The 20531-nt window shown below is 57.9% G+C and overlaps 3 protein-coding genes across 4 annotated transcripts in view; 2 read left to right on the forward strand and 1 right to left on the reverse strand.

The window, feature by feature from the left end:
* Window positions 1-8821, forward strand: part of IPO13 (importin 13) — a 31622-nt gene extending 22801 nt beyond the window's left edge. Inside the window, exons 15-20 of one of the 2 annotated variants that reach the window (XM_027648949.1) lie at window positions 1128-1180; window positions 7310-7376; window positions 7544-7602; window positions 7732-7821; window positions 7977-8158; window positions 8275-8821. In XM_027648949.1, the coding sequence (XP_027504750.1) occupies window positions 1128-1180; window positions 7310-7376; window positions 7544-7602; window positions 7732-7821; window positions 7977-8158; window positions 8275-8371 (548 nt within the window). In that variant the 3' untranslated portion in view covers window positions 8372-8821. Of the gene's footprint in view, window positions 1-1127; window positions 1181-7309; window positions 7377-7543; window positions 7603-7731; window positions 7822-7976; window positions 8159-8271 lie in introns of both variants that reach the window. The other variant, XM_027648948.1, reaches the window with a different exon arrangement.
* A 466-nt stretch (window positions 8822-9287) lies between these two features.
* On the reverse strand, window positions 9288-11762 carry DPH2 (DPH2 homolog). Its single transcript, XM_027648950.1, has 6 exons — window positions 11613-11762; window positions 11414-11526; window positions 11056-11276; window positions 10243-10881; window positions 9937-10122; window positions 9288-9842 (listed from the first exon to the last, which is right to left on the reverse strand). The coding sequence occupies exons 1-6, from the start codon at window positions 11754-11756 to the stop codon at window positions 9712-9714; spliced, it is 1434 nt and encodes a 477-aa protein (XP_027504751.1). The 5' UTR covers window positions 11757-11762; the 3' UTR covers window positions 9288-9711.
* Window positions 11763-11988: 226 nt separating this feature from the next.
* On the forward strand, window positions 11989-18539 carry ATP6V0B (ATPase H+ transporting V0 subunit b). Its single transcript, XM_027648951.1, has 8 exons — window positions 11989-12132; window positions 15128-15176; window positions 15619-15702; window positions 16132-16209; window positions 16783-16852; window positions 17186-17237; window positions 17636-17826; window positions 18212-18539. Exons 1-8 carry the CDS (start codon window positions 12066-12068, stop codon window positions 18236-18238), a joined length of 618 nt encoding a protein of 205 aa, XP_027504752.1. The 5' UTR covers window positions 11989-12065; the 3' UTR covers window positions 18239-18539.
* The last annotated feature ends 1992 nt before the right edge of the window (window positions 18540-20531 follow it).

The raw sequence follows: 20531 nt of genomic DNA on the forward strand, positions 1-20531 counted from the left end.
TCCCCCAGTTCAAGGCTCAGAGCTCTCTGAAGAGGTGGGGGGAGGCATGAGGACCCTGCGTCATCATCACACCATGGTCCAAGCAAATCCCACTGCGCTGAGGTGTCACTGGGATCAGGAACAAGCCAGCCAGGCTTACCCGGATGTCAGGTCCCTGCTTGTGCCAGCGGTGTGTGGATGTGTCTGTGCTGGAACACTTTTGCCTTGGTGCCAGGGAGGTGGTGATGCCTCCGGGCAGCAGCAGGCAGGGAAGGGGACAGAGCCCTAACTGTGCCAACACTTGGATGATAGCTTTGCTCAGGCAAGCGGCTGTTCAGCTTGGCGTGTGCCCAGGGCTGTCCCCTCTGGCAGGGGGCCAGCTCTGAGCAGGGCGAGCCCCTTCTGCTGAGCCCATGGGGGCAGGAGAAGGGGGGGATGCCTGACCCCACAAGGGCCAAGATGTGAGTGTGCACAGTCAGATGCCAAGGTAGGGTGAGTGGTGCTGGCACAGAGACCTCTGGGCACTGAACTGCTCTCCCAGGAGGATGCTGGAAGAGACCTCCAGGAGGGTCCTGGACTCACGGTCTCAGAGACCATCTGGGAATGGGGTGGGTGTCTGTGCCAGGGACTCCTGAGCAGCTGATGCTGGTGACAAGCATGTGCACGCCTGAGCCCAGCCAGGTCCGTCAAGCGTTTGCTGAGGTGTTGTTGTTCACTTGCAGTTACCTTCCAGGACCAAACAGTGCTCTGAAGACACCCGCTCAGTCCCCACAGTGCAAAAGCTCTAATTCTCCTTGTGGAGATGGTGCCCAGCTAGCCCCTGCTCCTCCTCTTCCTCCCCAAGGACATGAAGATCTCCTCCTTGGCCCTGCTGCACCCAGGTGCTAGGTGGAGACCCTGGGGCTTTAGACCCTTTCCTTTGCAGTTTCTTTCTGTTCTTGGGTTCTCCAAGTTTCATGATTTTTTGTATGTTTTGTTTCTTTAACTTGCTTCAAGCTGCTCATGTTGCCCATCCCCTTCCCCACACACCCCTCCTCCCTTACACTCCTGTTTTCACTTGTAAATTCTTTCTGTATCACATAACTATATGATGTTGAGTTGCTGTTTGTATGATTTTTCTCTTAAGTTACATCTTTATTATATTTTAGGGCCCAGGGATCATCCTGATATTGTTGATTCATTTATGCAACTCCTGGCACAGGTGTGTTTTAGTTTCTTATTCATTCACTTTCTGTTCTCTCTCTTTCTCTTTTTAATTCAAGTTAAACCTATTTTTAGCTTTCTGTTGACAACGTTTTTTTTTTCCTTTTAGTTGAATATCGAGTTTCTCCATCTGTTTCCGTGGAAGTTGAAAACAAAACATTCTCCTTTAGTTCTGGGTTCACACCATCCCCAGGGCAGTGCCCTCCTCTGCAGGGCAGCCTCCAGCTGCCACCCCCTCGCCGTGCAGAGCCGGTGTGGGGTGCTTGGGGCTGCTGCTGCAGTCACCCTTGGGTGACAGACAAATTAGAGCATTAGGTGGATGTTTTCTGACCCATTTATCTGCCCTCTGATGGCTCCTCTGGAGCGGGGACAGGCTGAGCTGCTGCCTTGCCCCAGGGCTGGTGGGAGGAAGCCCCTGCCCACAGGAGCAGGCAGCTGCCAGGGTTTGGTTCTGAGCAACGTGCTTGTGGTGGCATCTGCACCTGGCAGGTGCCATGTGTCCTCCTGCCCTGGCAGCCTCTCAGGGTGGTGGCAGCTCCTGCACGGGGAGCTGCTGGCTCGGTGGTGCGTGGGGACGGTTTGCATTGACGTGGCAGGGGCTGCGGGCAGGCAGGTGGGGCTGGCACTTGTGTCAGGGCTGGTGGTGGGCAGGCAGGGCCAGTGCTATGCTGTGTGTGTATATACACCTGTTGGGAGCAGCAGGAGCCCAGGGTGCTCCTCAGCCTACCATGGCCCTTGAGGGAGATGCCCCCATGTCCTTGATGTACTCAGTGCCCCCATCAGAGATGTGTTCCCTGACACCTACCCAGAGGTAGCACCTACCCCCGTCAGAGTTGCTTTCTGCTGTGTTTCTGTAATGGAGAGACCTCTAATCACATGTACTGTGCAGGAATGCCCCCCCCGAGGCAGCTCCCAGAGCTGTGGCCTTCCTACCCTTGCTGGCAGCCTGGGGAGGGCACCTGGCATGTCCAGGTGCTAAGATGTCAGACCCCTCTGACCCTCTCACAGGTCCTGAGAGATGGAGTGGGCAAGGGGGCTGCACATCACACCCCGGGCAGGATCTGCTTCACATGGTTCTCACCTTGATGCCCAGATCCTGCTGAGACCCATTGCAACTCAAATCCATATTGCAGCCTTTTCTTCCCTGCTTTTCATCTTGAAAGACATAACATAATCAGGATTATCAGAAAGCATTCGCAGCTTTTGCCCTGCTTTTGATTTTGGAAGCAGTGACCTTTTAACAAGGGTTTTGAACACAATGGGAGGATGGTAAATGGGGTCTGTGCATGAGGTTCTTGATGGTGTCCTCATTGCTGGCAGGACCTCCATTCAAGCACTGTGCCCGGTCTGGGGCACAACACTTCTGTACAGACCAAAAACCACAGAGAAAAGCATCTGGGAAGATGACCACCTTGTACATGTGGGGAGAAAAAGCTGATGGGAGCCTGAGGAGCTGATGAGAGTATGAGTCTTGGAATTTGTAAAAGGTAGTATCCCAGTTATGGGTAAATTCCCCTTTTCTGTTCTTGAGTGGTACAAACAGTAACAGGTAAAGGATCGAGGTCTGGCAGTAGGAAATGTTTCTAAGAGGGCAGGGAAGCACTGGAAGATCACTTGGGGAGCTGCTTTTGCATGGAGTTCTTGAAAGGACTTAACAAACCTGTTGCTCTTGGAGGGCAGGTAAAGGTGATCCTGCTGGGGTGTAGGGCATCAAGTGACTCTGAGAGACTCTCCCAGGGCTACTGTTGTTTCTTTAGAAAGTGCTGAGTTTCTGTCTCACTTGGGGTCCTCCTCTGTGTCTGGACACAGCATATTTGTGCTTTCTTGGAGAGAAAAAGGCAACCGTGCTGCACTTCCACGGGGTGTGCTGTGAGGCCAAACACCAGCCATCCTGGCTGCTGGGAAGCTGTTCCCCACTGTCCTCGTGGGCAGGATCTGCAGGCAATGCTGGGGCAGTGTGCTGGCAGCTGGCCCTGTCTCCTGTGTGTGGATCTCCAGACAGCCTGCATCCTTCAGAGGCACTCCTGCAGGAGCAGCTCAGAGGCTCCTACCTCCATGGCTTCTCCGTCTTGGATCACTGCGAGACATCTGACATCATGCTGCCAGCCCAACACCACCCACCCACTCAAGACCTGTTGTTTTCCTGGGCTTTTTATTCTAGCAATCTCACGGAGACCAAAACATCCCATCCCTGTCCTCACTCTTCATGCATAGGACTGAAGGTTTCCTCCTCTTCCCTGGCCTGCCCCTTCTCACAGACTCATGATCTGGTGAGGTGCTTTGAAACCCCTCAGGAATTGGCCTTGCCATTCCTGATTGATTCCTTGCTCTCAGGACTCTGAGAGCTGTCTGATGGCAGAGGTGGGTCCAGCCTGTCCTCTTCCAGAGGACAATTCTCTGCAGTGATGCTGTTGAGCATTTGTAGATCTGAGGATCTGCAGATCTCTTCAGATCCAATTTTCACAAGGTGAGGGCTGCGTTTTCATCCCAGCCTGCTCTGCCTGCAGACCCTTTGGCAAAGTAATGCATGTTCCAGAGCAGCAGTGAGTTTGGACCCAAGAATGTATCAAGGTGGGGACTTTCCCATTTCCCTGACCATCTGTTTATGTGGTTGATCTCTTTGGCAGAAGGAGAACCTGTTTCAAATTTGTCTGGTTCTTCCAGACAGGCAGGCAGTTTTTTTGTCCTCTCTGCCAGAAAGTACTCTTACCTTTTTTTAACTCAGGAGAAGCTCTTACCTCATGATACCTGCACATCAGTCCTCTGTAACCAGCTCACAGGGAGCCACCTCTGTGTGTGACAGGACTCCTGCTGACTTTATCTTTGGGCTTGGTGGGACTGCCCAGTTGGTGCAGCTGATCCTTTTGCCACAGTGTTGTCAACCCACTCTTGACCATGGCTGGCTAATCACGAGAGCGTGCTGGCTTAAAACAAATGTCTTACACATGCCAAAGACAAACAAAGTTATCGCACTACTTGAAGCTAAGGATAAAATAAGCAGCCTGCTATAAGACTGCATGGAACAGTGCCAGCATCCTTTGCAATGAGATTGTCCTCAGCTGCTCCCTTCCCGCCTCCACCGTGTGCTGGTATCGGTGCGGAGCATCGCTGCTGCAGTGCCTGAGGGGAGCATCCCACCTGGAGGGCTGTGGGGCTCAGTTCCACCCGTGCAGCCAGAGCACCAGTGCCCAGGACCACACAGCCCGTGGTGGCTGGGGCCTGTGCCCAATCTGCGTTGGCAAAACCAGGCAGGTTCTCGTGTCTGGGAGCTCTCATCCTCTCCCTGGCCAGCAGGTATCACTTATGCTTGCTTATGTGTGCGTTCCTGGTTGCAGGTAGGATTTTGGGGCTCTCCAGCCTGCCTTCCCACTAGGGCTACAGGCACATCAGCTCTACCCTAGCAGGCCTTCCTCGCTTGTACAGACCTTTGGAGAAGTTTGGTGACTTCCCCTGTCAGATCCCTGGGGCAGGCTGGATGAGCAGGGCCTCACCAGGCAGAAGATGCACAACTGACCTTCTGTGATGGCAGGCAATGCCTGGCCAGGCACAGCCAGCATCATCCCCCACCTCCCTCCCTTCCTGGGCTGGTCCAGGCTTCATGCATCAGTCCTTGAACTCTTCACCAAAGCTGCTCCAGCCAGCCTCAGAGAACCCCGTGGAGGACATGGGTTCAGCATGCCCTTGCTGAGGCTGACTGCTCCTGCTTGGCCAATCTTACGTGCCCTTCTCAAAGCAGGAGGCTCCGCAGTGCCAGGTGTGTGATCTGGGAAGAGGTTGGTCGTACCGAACACAATGGCTTGATCTGTGTTCTAGAGAGCTGCAGGAACTGGTGGTGGAGCCCCCCCCCCCCGTCCCCTGTCCGTGGGGTTTGGTGTCCCTTCCATGCCTGTCTGCCTATGAAGAGATGGGCGCTGAAGAGCCTGCTCTGAAGACCTGGCTGAGGATCTCCCAGCTGCTGTGGAGAAGAACTCAACATTCCCTCTGTGCCAGCCTGCAGCAGAGTTCTTGTTGGAGAGCCAGTGCCTATCTCTGCAGTGGCTGCTCATGCAGAGGATGTGGGGGAGACTTTGAAAAGATTTAAAGACCTCTCCCCATCCCAGAAGATGTGAGCAGAGCTGCTCTGGCAGGAGAGAGGGCAGATGGGCTGGCAGTAGGAGGTCCCAGAGTTGGAGCAGGCTTCCTGGTGCTAGGAAAGAGGACCTACCTGGTGCTGCTTTCTTATGGGAGGAGCTCCACAGGCCCCATCTTGTGGGGGTAAAAAGCATCTCTCTTTACAACAGATGTGTATATGTGCCCAGGTCTGCCCTGGGCTTGCACTCTGTGCGAAGTGTCCTATGGGAAGGAGCCCTCCCAATATCAGCATGCTTTTCCCCACGGCACTGACGGAGTGAGGAGCAGGTGCTGCAGTGAGTCTGCAGGAGAGCCTGGGGGGCTGTGCCTGTGGCAGGTCTGCTTTGGCTGGGAGAAGCACGCTGCAGGTAGGTGGCAACCTGAGCACTTGGGAAGACTCTTGTGCCAAATGGAACACTCACAGCATGCAGGACTTGGGTTAAAACCAGCCCCATGGACGGGCAGGGTAGAGGAACCTGCAGCTGGGTGGTATCACGGGAGCCAGCTGCCCTGGAGAAGCATGATAGTGGGGGAGAGGCTTGTGGTCCCTGCTCTGGAGTCCACAGCAGGGCCCCAGCACGGGTAGTCTCCATGGCTAAAACTACACCATCTCTTGCACAAACAAGTGTTTGTATGAGGGCAGCTGGACAGCAGCAACCTCGATGAGTGGATGTGTTTCTAAACCATTGCCCAGCCAGTATCTCGCCTTCTGATGTTAGTGCCAGCACTTCAGGAGGGACGGTGCACAGCCTGTATATACACACACAGGTATAACATGGCCCCTGGTCGCCCCAGGAAGCTCTGGCAGGGAAGCAGTTCCCTGTGATTGTGCCTTCTCTGCCTGGTACAGCAACGCCTTCGGTGCCCAAACCTGAGTCCTCTCTTGCAGTATGTGATACAAAAGGTCAGAAAGGAGATGAGGTCACCCTCAAACCTGCTCCTCAGCTTCTTGGTTTCCAGCATTTTAACTGGGCAGATGGCTGTGGACTTTCCCTGTAGAAGAAGAGGTGGGAAATAAGTGTGTTTTGCGCCAAGTAGAGACCACAGGGGCAGATGACTGTGTTCTGCTGGCTTGAAAGCTCTCCCTGCTTTCATCTCTGGGAGCAGGATTGGAGGGTGGCAGTGGCCTCGCACACAGCTCAGCTGCCTGCCCTGGTGTCCTGCTCTCTGAGCTCCAGGCACAGAGCAGGGCTGCTCCAGTGCTGTGGCTGCTGTCCCTGGTGTTGCAGTGGCAGCAGGGCAGGAGGCATGGATACCATCCCCAGCGTTTTCTTGCAGCAGAGGGTATGGTGGTCAGGGCATGCATGTGGCTGCCTGATATAGCAGGGCTCACTGAGGCAGGTTGGAAACTGCCATGGAGTGGAAGGTGCAGACTGAAACATTTCTACCCAGTAACTGCTCAGTGCCAGCACCAGGGGCACCAAGTCACTGCACAAGGTGCCACAGCTCAGGGTGTCTCCAGCAGCAGTGCCTGACCCCAACAAAGGCTGGTGGAATCACTGTGTGGCTTTAACAAAAACAGCTTTCCTGATCTCAGACTTGCTGCTCAGGAACTGCCAAGGAACGTTGGCATCTCACTGTCATCTGGGGCTACTGCTTGAACCAGTTGCTGTGACCCCCAGGGATGCCAGCATCTTCAAAAGGAGAGGAGCAAACCACGCAGGTGGCTGGTCTCTGCTGAGCCCCACATGGCTGCCCTTGTCCCGGGAGCGGCTGCCTGGTCTGCTCTGGTGGGAGAGGAGCCCTCTGTGTCCAAGTGTTTGTGCGGACACCACTGTGGCACCTTTCCTCAGGTCCTGGGCAAGCTGCCTGGGTGTTTGAATGACATTCTCTTGGGGGGGAAGGGGTGGGTAAAGTGATGGTTTCCTGCTGTAGTGTGTGAATCTGCTGTTTGCTGTGGGTGTGCCCAGGTAAGTGTGTGTCCAGGCAGAGGCTGGCTGGGGCACTGGGTTCCTCGGAGGCTTCCTGGGTGCCTCTGCAGCACTGGGTTCATGCTACCTGTCTGTGTGCCTTGCAGGCTCTGAAAAGGAAGCCAGACCTCTTCCTGTGTAGCAACCTGGATGTCAAAGCAGTGTTTCAGTGTGGTGAGTACCATGAGCATGGACATGTGCTCCAAATCACCCTGAGGAGAAGCCAGCCTGCTTGTCCTGTGGAGCTGGGTACAAACCAGCCCAGGGCTGGGGACTACAGGGCTGATTTGGAATGGTGAGGGAGTTTTTTGGCTGCTAACCTGAGTGATTTTTGCCTGCAGGTGTCCTTTCACTCAAGTTTCCCGAGGCCCCAACAGTCAAAGCATCCTGTGGCTTTTTTGTGAGTATCGTGGCATTGTGCAGCCCCCTCTGAGAACTGGGATGGCAGGAGTGGGGCTGAGGTTTGGGCAGGGGTGCTGCAGTGTGGTGCTTGTGCTGGCACTGAGCAGGCCTGGGCTCTGTGTTGCAGACGGAGCTGCTGCCCCGCTGTGGAGAGATCGCCCCGGTGGGACAGGTCGTGCACGAGAACGGCAAAGTGCTGCTGCAGGCGGTGCTGGAGGTGAGAGACACGGGGACCACGGGCTCCCCGGGCAGCTTTGGGCTTCATTCCTGAGCAGCACCTGCTGAGCCAGGGGCAGAGAGCCCAGCAGCATCTGGGTGGGAGCAGGGAGGGTGACACCGGGGGCTCAGGATGTTCTGTTTGCTCTGGGGCAGGGCATTGGCGGCCAGGCTTCCCGCAGCCTCATGGATCACTTCGCAGAAATCCTCTTTGCCTTGAACAAGCACTGCTTCAGCCTCCTGAGCGTCTGGATCAAGGAGGCCATGCAGCAGGATGGCTTCCCCTCGGCCCGTGTCACTCCAGAGCAGAAGGAAAACTTCAGCCAGCAGATCCTCAGGTTCGTGTGCCACTTGCCCCAGCGGCTGTGGCCTCCATATGGTGGGAACGACCCCCCTGCATGGCCTGGTGTATCCCTCCTGCTTCATGTTTGTCCCCCTCCCTCTGTCTTAGCAGAGAGCGTGTGAACAAGCGGCGAGTGAAGGAGATGGTGAAGGAGTTCACCTTGTTGTGCCGAGGGCTGCACGGTACGGAGTACACAGCAGACTACTGAGCACCTGGCCAGAACCGCGGACAATTTGCCTGGACCAGCTCTTCCCCACAAGGAAGCCCCCCCACCCCCCGCCCTGCTGCAGTACGGCTCATAGAATAACCCTCCACCTAGAATTAACCCACTCGGGACGCTCCTCAGCTAGATTTGGTGGCCGCATCTCGGTGTCAGCATCTTTGTTTCCCCCAGCATGCTCCCTCCTCGCAGGGGACAGGAGTGCCGGCTGCAGGAGGCGGTGGCAGGGCAGGGGAAGCCTGGGCAGGACTGCCCCACACCCGGGCTACCAGCCCTTCCCCAGCCCGTGCCCTGCGGCGGGGAGGCTGCCCCGTGCCTGCAGCAGTGGCTGGCTGGGCAGGGGGGACGTGCCCCCTGCTTGTTTGTACGTGTGGTTGGGAGGGGGGAGGCCCTGCACCTAATTATATTAAGAATATTTCTATGTTGTGGCTGTCGTTATTGCAGTGCCCAGACTTTGCATGCCCTTTGACTCGTGGGGAAGAGCCCAATAGAGGGGGTTAAATCAAGGCTGAGATACCTCAACACCTCCCTGGCTTTCGGGAGGGATGGCAAAAAACAGTCTGTCCTGCTTGCCATGCTCTCCTGTCTGCCATGGAGCAGAAACAGTCCTGCCCCACATGAGAGGGGGAACTACACCCCTTCCAAATGTAGGATCCTCCCTCCAGCAGAGGATGTGTGTGCCCTATTCCCTGTTCATCACAGCAGGGGAGGGGCTTGCTCATGCTTGGAGCCCTCCTGCCCTTCCCTTAGTGCCCCAGCCCAGCTTGTGCTCTCATTCCTGGGGGTCCCAGTTCTGATTTTCTGTTCTCTCAGGCTGGTTTTAGCCTGTACACAGAGCTGTGCTCCCCAAGGGGGCACCATAATCTGTTTTATCACTCTGGGACAGCTGGTATCACCCATCTGCGCTTCTCAGGCCATGTTTTATTTTAAAGAACGGTTCACTCACAAGTCCTCTTCAGTTCAGCTTCAGGCAGCAGCAGCAGCCCACAAAGGCCTCAAGTCCCAGCACTGTCAGCTCTTTCAAAGCTGTGACCTTTCCATGTAGGGCCAAAGCTGCCCTGGACCAGGGATCCCCTTGGATGCCAGGTCTGGGCCACATATCTGGCCCTGCTGTTGCCCTGGCCATGAGCCTCAGGGTGACACAGGCATTCCCAAGCACATGTGCAACTCCTGCTCTCCTGCTGCAGTCCTACTGACCCAAGGCTGCATCCAGCACAGGGGTAGCTGGCAGCAGGTCCAGGCCCCTGTGGGTCTAACACCCAGTGGCAGGCAATGCCCAGGCCCCCACACGACCCTGCTCCTGGCTCGGTGCTGACGGCACTGCCAGATCAGGGTTGCTCACACCCTTCGTCCTCGTAGGCAATGGCAATCCCTCGCCGGCCCTGCACAGCCTTGGAGACGGGCGTCTGTCCCAGCTGCTGCTCCAGGCCCCGCCAGCTGCGGGACTCCAGGAAGGAGGCTGGGAGGAGAGAGAAAGGGAATTGTTACTGGGAGCAGGGAGGCAGTGCTGCCCCTGCACCAGGGCTCGGCCCCACCACGAAACCAACACAAACCAGCAGGGCTGATCTCCGCAAGGGCCCGAGTCTGGTCCCTGCAGGCCAGGGCGGTGCTGGGGGGCAGCTGGGAGGCTGGGGGGTCGCAGAGGTGGGCAGCTCTCATCTCTCCTGTGATCAGCGAGACGTCGGGAATGGCCTCCGCTGCAGAGATGGCCGATGGGAGCTCCATGTGCGCACAGGCACCTGCCAGAAAACAGCAATGTTAGCCTGGTGATGCGTCTATCCTGGAGCTCGCCCTACAGGCATGGCAGCCAGGCAGGATGCACTCTGGAGGGCACTGGGCAGCTGGTCTGTAGCTGATACCCGGCAGCAGGTCTCGGAAGTCCGTGAGGTAGCTCCCTGTCCACTCTCTGGCTGGGTTACAGGCCAGCTCCAGCTCGTAGGGGGTCACGACAGGCCGGTAGAAGTCACTGGAGTCCAGGAGGGAGTTCTGAGCACAGGCCACCAGGACAAAGATGTCCACCTCCAGGAAGTTGGCCAGCTTGGCAGGGTTGGGCTTCCCCACGGCCAGGGTGTAGCTGCGTTTCCCGGCACGGCGCAGCAGCTCCCGGAGGCGCTGCAGCAGGGCCAGGTACCCCGCCACGCCCAGGGTGCCCACCAGGATCCCCACCACACGTGCATCCCGCGCCCGCTCCACCAGGTACAGGCGGCGCATCAGCGCCCGGTTCACGTTGAAGGTCTCGCGGCGGCCGCAGCCCGTGGTGGGGTCGAAGGAGCTGAAGGGGCAGCGGTTCCAGGTCAGCATGAAGCTGGTGAGGGCCAGGCCCTCGGCCCCCACGTAGAACATGGTGTAGTCCTGCAGCCCTCCTGGAGCCTCCACCAGGAACCGGCGGCCAAACCTCCGCTCCTCCCCGGGCAGCGCAGGGGCAGGAGGGTCCACACACTCCAGCTTGGAGAAGGTGATGTTGGGATACTCGGGGCACAACTGCTGCTCCAACTCACCTGAAGGGAGAGAGGAGTGAGAACTAAACACGGCCACAAGTCCCGAGCCGCAGAAGGTGGGACAGAGCAGGGGAGAGGAAAGGACAGAAATCAAGGCTGGCAGTGTCTGTGGAATGCCTGCCTGCAGAGCTCGGAGCTGTGCCAGAGCGCCCCTCCCTGCCCCGGGGCACTCACCCATCGCATGGGCATAGACCACGTCGCTCAGCACCACCACGCGGCTCTGCCGCTCGGGGTAGAGCTCCCGGAACGCCTCTGCACAGCGCCCGACGTCCAGCGGCTGCTGCCCAAAGATGTGCAGCACCGGCAGCTTTCCGCAGGGGCTGAGACAGGCCGGGCCGTAGTGCAGCACCGCCTCGGCACCCGCGTGCTCCGCGGCCACTTCGTCCACGCAGCAGCTGCGGGGACAACCCGGTGTCAGACGGGCTCTGCGGCACCTGGAGCTCTCTCTCCATCCTCTCTGGCACCGCCGTCCCCTCAGCCCCGCTCCTGCCCGCGGGGGAGCCCCGGGACATCGCCCGCGGCCCCTACCGACCTGCCGTACGTGGTGTCTCCCAGCACGAACATCTCGGCCCCGGTCGCCGCCTCCATCCGGGCCGCCACCGCCGCCGCGTCCGCCAGGAGCTCGTCGGGGAACTGGAGGGCGACCTGAGGGGGGTAGAGGGGGTGAGGGACCGGGGAGGAGGCACCGGGGAAGGGGCGGCGCGCGGCTCCTGGTCCCACTCCACCCTCACCTTGCAGAACCCGCCGTCCCGCACGAAGGCGGCGGCCCGGCCCATCTCGTAGAAGCCGTCGAGGTCGCCCCGCGGTGCCGCCACCACCGGGCGCAGCTCACGCCGCAGCGCGGCCTCCCCGTCACTGCTGAAGGCGGCGGCCATGGTGGCACGCGGCGCCCAGCGCCCGCTTCCGGGCTGCGGCGCAGCGCCGGCCAATGGGAGCGCGGCACCGCGCTCTGAAACCCCGCCCCGTGGGAGGGAGCCAGTGGGAAGAGGCACTTCTCGCGGTGCCTTATGGTCTGTGTAGTTTTGCCGCGTCTGCCGGACCAGGCAGCCAATGAGCGGGCGGGGTGGTGCCGGTGCCGTCACGCCGGTTCCGCGCGGCGCTGCGGTTCCGGTCACGTGCCCCGGCGCCAGGTGACCCGGCCCGCCCGCTCCGGTCCGCCAGCTCTGCCCGGTGCCGCCGCCGCCATGACCGGGCTCGCCCTGCTCTACTCGGGGCTCGGCCTCGCCTTCTGGACCACCCTGCTGGGCGTCGGTCAGCACCGGGGCGCGGGGGAGGGCGCGGGGCCGCGCTGGGCCGTGCGGCGGGAGAGGGCTGCGGGTCGTGGCTGTGCCCGCGCTGGCCGCGGCCTTGCCAGGGAGGGGCTGGTGGGGGGAGCTGGTGCGGCGTGAAAAAGGAAGGGGGAGGTCGAGAGGTTTTCAGGCCCTCGGTCGCTGAGCTGCTCCCCGTGGCGCCGGGAGCGAGGCTGGGGGGCTGCCCAGCCTGGACACCGCCTGAGCTGCTCCCTCGGAGGGCTCGGACCCCGGCAGTGCCGCGCCACTCGCAGTCGCTGTTGGTTGTGCAGCGTCCAGCGCTCTGAACCTGACTGGCTCGGACAGCTGATTCGCTTCGCTGCGTGTGCGAGAGCAGAAAGGTGCTGGGGTTGTGTCTCGGTTTGGCAGATGAGGGGAGGTGAAGGCAGGAGCCTGGCTCTTCAGACCGTGGCAGTTGCTGTCTCTTTGCTGGAGAGAGCGCCTTGCTTTGCCCAGCTGTGGCAACGTTAGAGAACGTGTGAGTTTGTCTGGGTGATTGTGGAGTTGGTGCGTGGCCGTGTTGCAGCTCGTGGCAGCCCTGCTGTTGGTGGCATTGGGCTCAGCAGCACTGAGGGTGGATTTAATGGCTTAGGGCTAGCAGGTAGATTTTGTGCTGGGACTGTTGGTTATCTCCTCTTTCAGCACAGACCAAAGTGATCACCAGCTGGGCAGAAGCTGGGGAGACCTTTGCCTCCTGCCTCAGTGTTCGGGTGAAGGGAGAGAACAAGTCAGAAGCAAAGGGTGTCTCACTCCCTCATGTTTCTAGGGTCTGGTGAATCCAGTGTGGGCCCAGGGCTGCCTCACTGGGCTCTCTGAGTCATGTGGCTCACACCAGTGTAGATGCACACTGTGACCATGAGACTGTTGGAAAATCTCCCAAGCTGAGCCCAGATGCTCTTCACTTCCCCTGCCCTATTGCAGTTCCTTTTTGAGGAAGATGTGAGTAGGAAACGGTCTTGCTTCTTGCAGTGTTGCATCAGTGCCTCCTTGTGCTTTCTGTCTTTGTCCTAAGCCTTGATTTGATCCTCCAGTCCTGCTACCCTCTCCCTTCTGTCCCTCTGGCTGCAGAGCTGGAAGCCAGAGTTCACAGGAAAGTGTCCTTCACCCTGTTTCTTTTAAATACGGATTTAAGGCTACACCTGCTTTCAGAGAGACTAAAGGTGCACTGAGGATCTGCCCTGAGCTGGTTGTAGCCCTTCTTTACTGCTTCTTGGGAGTGGAGGCAGCTGAGGCTGGCTGGGTTCAGTTCTTGCTCTGCCAGCCAAGCAGCAAAGCCAAAACACAAGTCAAAGGCTGTGTCACCGTAGAAATCATCCCTGAAGGTTACCAGGGTTGGGCTGTGCCCTCCCCCTGTCCTCCCTGGCCGTGGTGGCACCATTCTTCATCCATGTGTGTCGCTGCAGGGGAGGGGGCCGTCCCAATTCTGCAGGCAGAAAGAGTGGACCAACAGTACCGCCTCCCGTTTTGGGGCTGGCTGGCTTGTCTGGCAGTGCTTGTGTGCTCTGGTGAGTGGGGTGCTGAGCCCCGAGTTGCACATGGAGGGGCTTAGCACACAGGAACGACGGGGACATCCCTGCTGTGAGGGTCTCCCTGCACTGCAGCACCAAGGCCTCCCATGTGTTCATGTGGCTGGCTCCATACAGGGTCCTGGTGCAGCCATCACTGCCCTGCTGTCCACATCTCCCAGTGGGATGAGTTGTCCTGCAGGTCTTGGCTATGCGCAGGATAGGGCTCCTCCAACCTGGCTCCTGCCCCCCACATTTCTGCTGGGCATGTTGCCATCACCCCCTGCCTCCAGGCTGCAGCTCTGGGGTTGAAGGGAGCAGTGGGACACGTGCTGTGACCTCTTTGCTGCATTCAGGCTTTCCAGGAGTCTCCCATTTCCTCTTTTCCCGGCCGTACGAAGGATCAGTGTCACACAGACACTGGCTCCAGCCAGATATGGCAGAGCCGTCCCTTCACCCTCTGTATCTGGTGTGGAGCAGACGCTGCCTGCACTTATCTGTTCCTTAGGGCCAGGTCACCCTCTCTTTTCCAGCAAAGAGCAAGTGTCTCTCCTGTTCTGCAGCCGTGTTTCCCGCTCATGAGCTCAGAGCAAGGCAGGGTTTGTGGGTGGGTTTCGCACCTCTGCGTGTGCCTGGGCTGCACAGGGATGTCAGGTGTGACTCCCAGCTGCAGTTCCATGTGGGAGAAGACCACTCAGGGTGCAGTGCTCCCTGCTTTCCTGCGAAGGATGGGCTTTTCTGGGTTTCTCAGGGGTGCTCTTTGGTGTCTCCTGCCTGTGTTGGCGTACAAATTTATCTGAAAATCACTAACCCTGGGGGAAATGCAGAGGACAGGAGTCATGTCTTAAACCCACACCCTTGGAAAGGAGGTGCTGGGGGCAGCTGGAGCTTCTGGTGTTGACAGGCTCCTGGGGAGCAGCACAGCCCCTGGTGTGATGGTGGTGGAGTGATGGTCGGTCAGGGCACAACCTCCTCTTGCCTCTCCTGTGACAGGGAAGAGCTCACAGCTGGTCCCCCATGCCCTGGCTCTCCAGCAGAGCTGAGGCATTGGGTGATGTGGGTGGAGACCGTGCTGGGGCACCGGGATATGGATTGCCCTGGAGACCCTGTGACCCAGCATGGTGTGTGGGAGCTCAGCAGGGTGAGGGAATAGGAAATGGACACGACAAGCACTGCAATCGTCTTCTGGGCAAGACTGGAATGGGATCTGGGAGTATCACAGGACTGGGCTGCCTGTCCTATGCTGATGCAGAAGTGCTGGAATAATGGGGGACTTGGAGGGGACACCCTGCCCCACAGCTCTGCATGCCAGTCTTCCCAGTAACCCTTCTGCATGCTGTGCTGTGCTCCTGGGCCTCTGCCCCGGGGCTTTATAGGTCAGGGAGGAAACAGCAGCACCAGGCTGGTAGCTGGTGCCTCTCTGAAGGTTTCCATGTTGTTTTTGCTTTCCAGGGATCTGCTACACAATATTTGACCTGGGCTTCCGCTTTGATGTGGCCTGGTGAGTTCCCTGTAAATACAGGCGTCCTCAGGGCTGTGTGAGGAGTGGGTGGTGCTGGCAGTGCCTCCAGGGGAACAGTGAGCGATGGACAGCTCATCACAGGAGCTACAGTGAGCGAGGCCTCTGGAGGTGGGATAAATGCAGCCCATGTGTTCATGTGGCTGGCTCCATACAGGGTTCTGGTGCAGCCATCACTGCCCTGCCCTCCACATCTCCCAGCCCAGGCCTCCACTTCACAGTGAGGGTTTGGGAGGAAGATCTTGATCCATGCAGGTGAGGCTCCTGTGTTGCTGGCTGGTAGAGGCTCTCATGTCCCAGTGTCTGGGTGCCCAGCCCATCTTGGGCTGTATAATTTGGTGGAGGAGTGTCTGTTTTGGAGCTGTGTGGCATGACTATGGGAGCTCAGCTTGTGTGCTAACTCAGGACACTTCTTCCTCTCCAGGTTTCTGACGGAGACCTCACCCTTCATGTGGTCCAACCTGGGCATTGGCTTGGCCATCTCCCTGTCTGTGGTGGGAGCTGCCTGGTGAGTGGAACTGGTTCTTCAGCATTCTCCCACTGTCCCACCTCAGTAACTGTGTCTACACTGCAGTTTTCCCACAGCAGAGCAGGGGTAGGACAATGTGCACATGTAGGGCTGTGGGTCACCACAGTCCAGAGGGGCTGGACTGGTGGGCCCCTGGGGAGTCTGAGCAGACCACCTTGCAGGCAGCAGCAGCAGCAAAGACAGGAAAGTCTCTGGAAGCTGTACCCCTGCCCAGGCTGTCCTGTGGTGGCTCCTGTGCCCCAGCATTTCTGCTGGTGTAGGTGATGGAGCTTGGGACCTCTTGTACCCTCTAGGCCAGCTCCACAGTGTCCCCCAGCTGCATGCCCAATTCTTTTTGGAAGATCCTGGTTTCCCTGTAGAATTCTTCTGTGAGTGCCAGACTCCACCAACCACCCTTGTCTGCCACAGGGGGATTTACATCACAGGCTCCAGCATCATTGGTGGTGGAGTCAAAGCTCCTCGGATCAAAACGAAGAACCTGGTCAGGTAAGCACAGACCTGGGGTTAGTGCTCGTGCTGCACCTGAGTGGGGCGGGTCCCAAGCCAGTGAAGAGGCTTCTGTCCAATGTCTGCTGGGTGTTGCTGGCAGACCATTCCTTGCTGAGCTGCTGATGCTGTTTGCTTTCAAAACAAAGAGCCCTAAAGGAGCCAGAGTGCTGCTTTGAAGAGTCACTGTGTGATATCACACAGTGAATGAGCCCAGTGTGTTCAAAACAAACACCCTGAGATCACACTTCCCAACCAGACAAGGGTTCTCCTTGCACAACCCTTCCCCAAGGAGCAGAAAGGGACTGGCAGAGGGCAGGGCTCTCTGGGTCTGCCTCCCACAGGGCATTCCCAGCTTTCTCAGGTGCCATAGCACAACCAGCACCCAGCCTTTGTGTTTGGCAGCTCCCTTTTGTTTGAGAGGAAAGTAGTGGGTAGGCTGGACTGCCTTTCTGTTTTCCCATATGGCTGTGAAGGAGTCTGATTGCTGGCTGGGCATGAGATGCCGTGGGCTGCTTGGGGTGGGGTCTTTCCCCTGGGACACTGTGCTCAGGCTTTCCCTTTCTCCCACAGTATCATTTTCTGCGAGGCTGTGGCCATCTACGGGATCATCATGGCAATTGTCATCAGTAACATGGCTGAGGTATGGGAGCACCTGGGCTGCCCTGCCAGCCCTGTGCCAACCTCGGGGCCGTGGTGGGGATGAGCAACTGGTCATGGGTAAAGGTTGTGAGTGGTGGCCCTGTAGGGACTTTGGACACTGTTGTGGCTTTGGGAGCCCCTGGAGTGGTGGTGATCCTTGTCCATGCTGAAGAGTGTTGGGGGAGCACACGCAAGGCAGATGTCATGAAGCCAGCCAGGGACATGGAGTCAGGGCTGTGGCCAAAATATGGCTGCCTCATGTTGTACTGGGGACAGGTACCTCTCCCAGAGACCACAGACTTGTCACTAACCCAGGTCCTGTGCTTTCTCTCAGCCTTTCACTGCAGTCATCCCAGAAGAGATTGGAGCCAGAAACTACCATGCAGGTAAGGACTGCTGGGTCCATGGTGCCATCACTGTGAGCACTGTCTCACCCTGAGCACCACCTTCTGACCGACCTGTGGCCTGCTGCAGGTGTCTGAAGGACATGTGACTCTTCTGCCAAAAGGCAGCTATTTAGTTACTTCGGCACCCTGCTGGGCTGTGCTGCCCAGCAGCAGCACTGCTCCTCCCCTGGGTGGCAGCAGGATGCTGTCCCTTGCTGGCCTGGTACTGTGGGAGCCGGGGCACACCCTGGAACAGTCCTGCTCCCCAAACAGGAGGACAGTGCTGGGGCTTGGAAGCTCTAGGTCTTCTGTCACCTTGAGGCAGAGCTGCTGCAGCATGCCCTGGGTACAAGGGAAAGGGGATTACCCCTTGCTCTTGCAGTGTTCCTCTCTCACAGGTTTCTCCATGTTTGGGGCTGGTCTGACCGTGGGCTTATGCAATCTCTTCTGTGGGGTCTGTGTGGGCATCGTGGGCAGCGGGGCTGCCCTGGCTGATGCCCAGAATGCCAGTCTCTTCGTCAAGATCCTGATTGTGGAGATCTTTGGCAGTGCCATAGGGCTGTTTGGGGTCATCGTTGCTATCCTGCAGGTACGTGTCTCATGAGGCCACCAAGCTTATTGTGAGCATAAGGTGCCTGTCACCAGCATGCTCTCTGGCTCCAGGGAGGCATACCTGGGCTTCAGCACAATCTTCTGCATTGGGATAGGGAGGCTGCTCGCAAGGTATGGGGTGGCACAGCTCTCCCCACAGCATACTGTGCCTATTTGCAGCAGCTTGAACCCTTTTGATGGCCCCTCTGAGCAATTGTCACCAAGGGCGTCACCTTGGGTGCACCCTGTGTGAAGCTCATGTCTTACCAGGGGGGCTGATAAGCTGTTTGCAGCTTCTGAATGGTCCTGGGGTGCTTGGGTGGGACTGGGGTGCTGGGCTAGGGTTTGTGGGCCACAGCCTAACCTCTCCTCTTTCTTTCCAGACATCTAAAGTAAAAATGGGCAACTGAGCCCTGTCGAACCCAGTGTGTTCCAGCCCGCCCCAAGAGGTTCTGTATATACTTATTTAATGTTTCTATACGTGATTGGGGCGGGAGGTGCCTGGCGGCAGGAGCAGGAGCCTGACTCCATAGAGCCCCATCCCACAGATCCATTGGCCCCTTGGAAAAAGCAAATTTCTCTGTGTGAATCCTGCTCTCAGCAGCCTGGCCCAGCCTGTGGGGCCCTGCTGCTGCCCGTCCCCGGTGTGTTTAGAATCGACCACCAGTGCAATTCTGTGTCAGTGAAATAAATATGGTTCTTGTCCAAGGATGCAGCTCTTCCTCTGCCCTGTGCGTGCTGGGGAGGCTTGCAGAAAGCAAGTGCTGGTTTGGGCTGCCCCCTGTGCTCAGAGATTCCTCTCTGTGCCTCTGGCAAAATCCCTGTCTTGCTGCAGGAGCCTAGTGGTGTCCTCCCTGTGTGGGGTTAATCCTGCTGCCTGCTCACCCTGCAAGAGCCGTCCTGTCTGGGCTGTGGGAACACGGAGCTGTTCCTTGCTGCCTGGAGCAGGTATGAGGCTGTTGGGGCAGGCAGCGCCATGTTGCCTCTGCTGACTCCTAGCAGCCCCATGTGAGACATGTTGGAGGCACAAACACGAAGTGCTTTGGGCCTTTCAGCTCCCATCCAGGTAGTTTAGCACAGGTGGGGTGTACATGGTGTCTGTAGCCCCACTGTACAGCTGGGAGCACCAGAAGAGCAGAGGAGCAAAGCTTTTGTGCCTTCAAAGGTTGTTCTCCTGTGTGACGGTTGGCTGGATGCTGGAGCTCTTCAGTCTGCAGTGCCTCTCATCCCAGGGGGCCCTGGCAGAGGTCCTGGGTGAGGACACTTTGTGCTGGCTCTGTTACCTCTCCCTGGCTGTGGTGAATACATCCTGAGGAAGCCAGCTGTGGACAGCTGGACCTGTAGCTCGTCTGCTGCTTAGGGGAAGGGGCTAAAAAGGTCCTTCTGCTTCTGCTCTGCAGAGAGCCTGCAGCTGATGCTTCTGCAGTCTCCTGTACCCAGCACAAGGCCCTCATCCTGCTCTGCTAGCAGTACACCTTTGTAGGGAAAGCATTGATCTCCCAGTGCTGTGTTGAAGGAGATGCACTCCTGGAACTGCCCATCTCTCTTCCCACGTGGGTGCAACAGTGTGGCTGCTGGAGCCTGCTGATTGTTGCCCTTGGACTTGGGCAGCTGCCTCTGCGTGGCTCCTCTGACATCTGCTGGTCTCCTGTCTGCTCCACATTGTCCCGTGCATTTTGGGAACAGCAGTGTATTTCAGCCCTGCATGCATGATGATTGCTGGAGCAAACCAAGCCACTGCCCCTGCTAGCTGTGCTGGCTGGAGGCTGTGGCTGGAGGCTGTCACAGAAGCAATGTGTGCCCTGTGTAGTGGCAGGACGCAAACTGGGCCCTGCCTGGTTGAAAGAAAGGGTGTCGGGTGTGGGCAAAGTTTTGCCTGTCCTAAGTGGGAGCTGTACCCCATTGCTGCTGCTGCAGGCCAGAGACATCTGAAGCCCCTGGGAGCTGCAGAGCTGCCTCATCAGACCCAAGCTCAGAAAGGAGATGCCTGGGCTTGGAGAGCCTGTGCTGGTTGGTAGAGAAGGTGCTTTATGGGTTAGTCATCTTCCTGGCTAACAGCCATCTTGGAAGGCTCGCCCATTTGCCTTTCAGGGATGGACCCTGCCCTGCCCTGCCCTGCCATGATAGAAATCCATCTGCTGTCAAAAATGTCCCTCTCTGAGGTACTTTTCGGCCCTCCAAATCCTGCCTGTGTGTATCACAGCTGTGGGCTCCAGACTTGCCCACATACCCCTTGTAAGGATACAAGACCCTCTAGGGCTGGTGTCAGGGTGACCCACAACTCGCCTCCCACAGCCACCCGTGATAAGGTGAGCACACCCCATTGCTTCCTTGTGTGTGTGCGTGGGTTCAAGGACTTGGACTACAACACCTGCTGCTCAAGCACAGAGAAGAAGCTCAAGTGGGGCTCCAGGATCTTGCACCTCGTGTCATTTAGAAGCAGCAGCAGGAGGAATTGAAAGATATTTGGATAACCATGTGTTAGTACTGATGTGGAAAATGCCGCCTACCGAGGAGCCGAACCAAGTGCTGGAGACAGAAGCTGGACAGCTTTCAGCATGGCTTCTTTGCAGAGGTGGAGTAGGGCTGGGCCCTGCTCTGCTCTCAGCTGCAAGGCTGAGGGAGCTGAAAGGAGCATCTGAAGGAAGAGGAAAAGCCCTCACTTGCGTGAGTAGCCAGGCATGGTGCAGGGAGGCCTCGGGG

Source organism: Corapipo altera, unplaced genomic scaffold (assembly GCF_003945725.1).
Source record: "Corapipo altera isolate COAL_440 unplaced genomic scaffold, ASM394572v1 112, whole genome shotgun sequence".
NCBI lineage: Eukaryota > Metazoa > Chordata > Aves > Passeriformes > Pipridae > Corapipo > Corapipo altera.

What these genes read in the sequence shown, in the direction of transcription:
- DPH2 (XM_027648950.1), bottom strand. Translation starts at nt 11,756, where the DNA reads ATGGCCGCCGCCTTCAGCAGTGACGGGGAGGCCGCGCTGCGGCGTGAG. An exon ending in GGAGACACCACGTACGGCAG is followed by an intron (nt 11,277 to 11,413) that starts GTCGGTAGGGGC and finishes TTGTCCCCGCAG; the next exon opens with CTGCTGCGTGGACGAAGTGG. An exon ending in TGCGGAGATCAGCCCTGCTG is followed by an intron (nt 9,843 to 9,936) that starts GTTTGTGTTGGT and finishes CTCTCCTCCCAG; the next exon opens with CCTCCTTCCTGGAGTCCCGC.
- ATP6V0B (XM_027648951.1), top strand. Translation starts at nt 12,066, where the DNA reads ATGACCGGGCTCGCCCTGCTCTACTCGGGGCTCGGCCTCGCCTTCTGG. An exon ending in TTCCGCTTTGATGTGGCCTG is followed by an intron (nt 15,177 to 15,618) that starts GTGAGTTCCCTG and finishes CTTCCTCTCCAG; the next exon opens with GTTTCTGACGGAGACCTCAC. An exon ending in TCTGTGGTGGGAGCTGCCTG is followed by an intron (nt 15,703 to 16,131) that starts GTGAGTGGAACT and finishes TGTCTGCCACAG; the next exon opens with GGGGATTTACATCACAGGCT.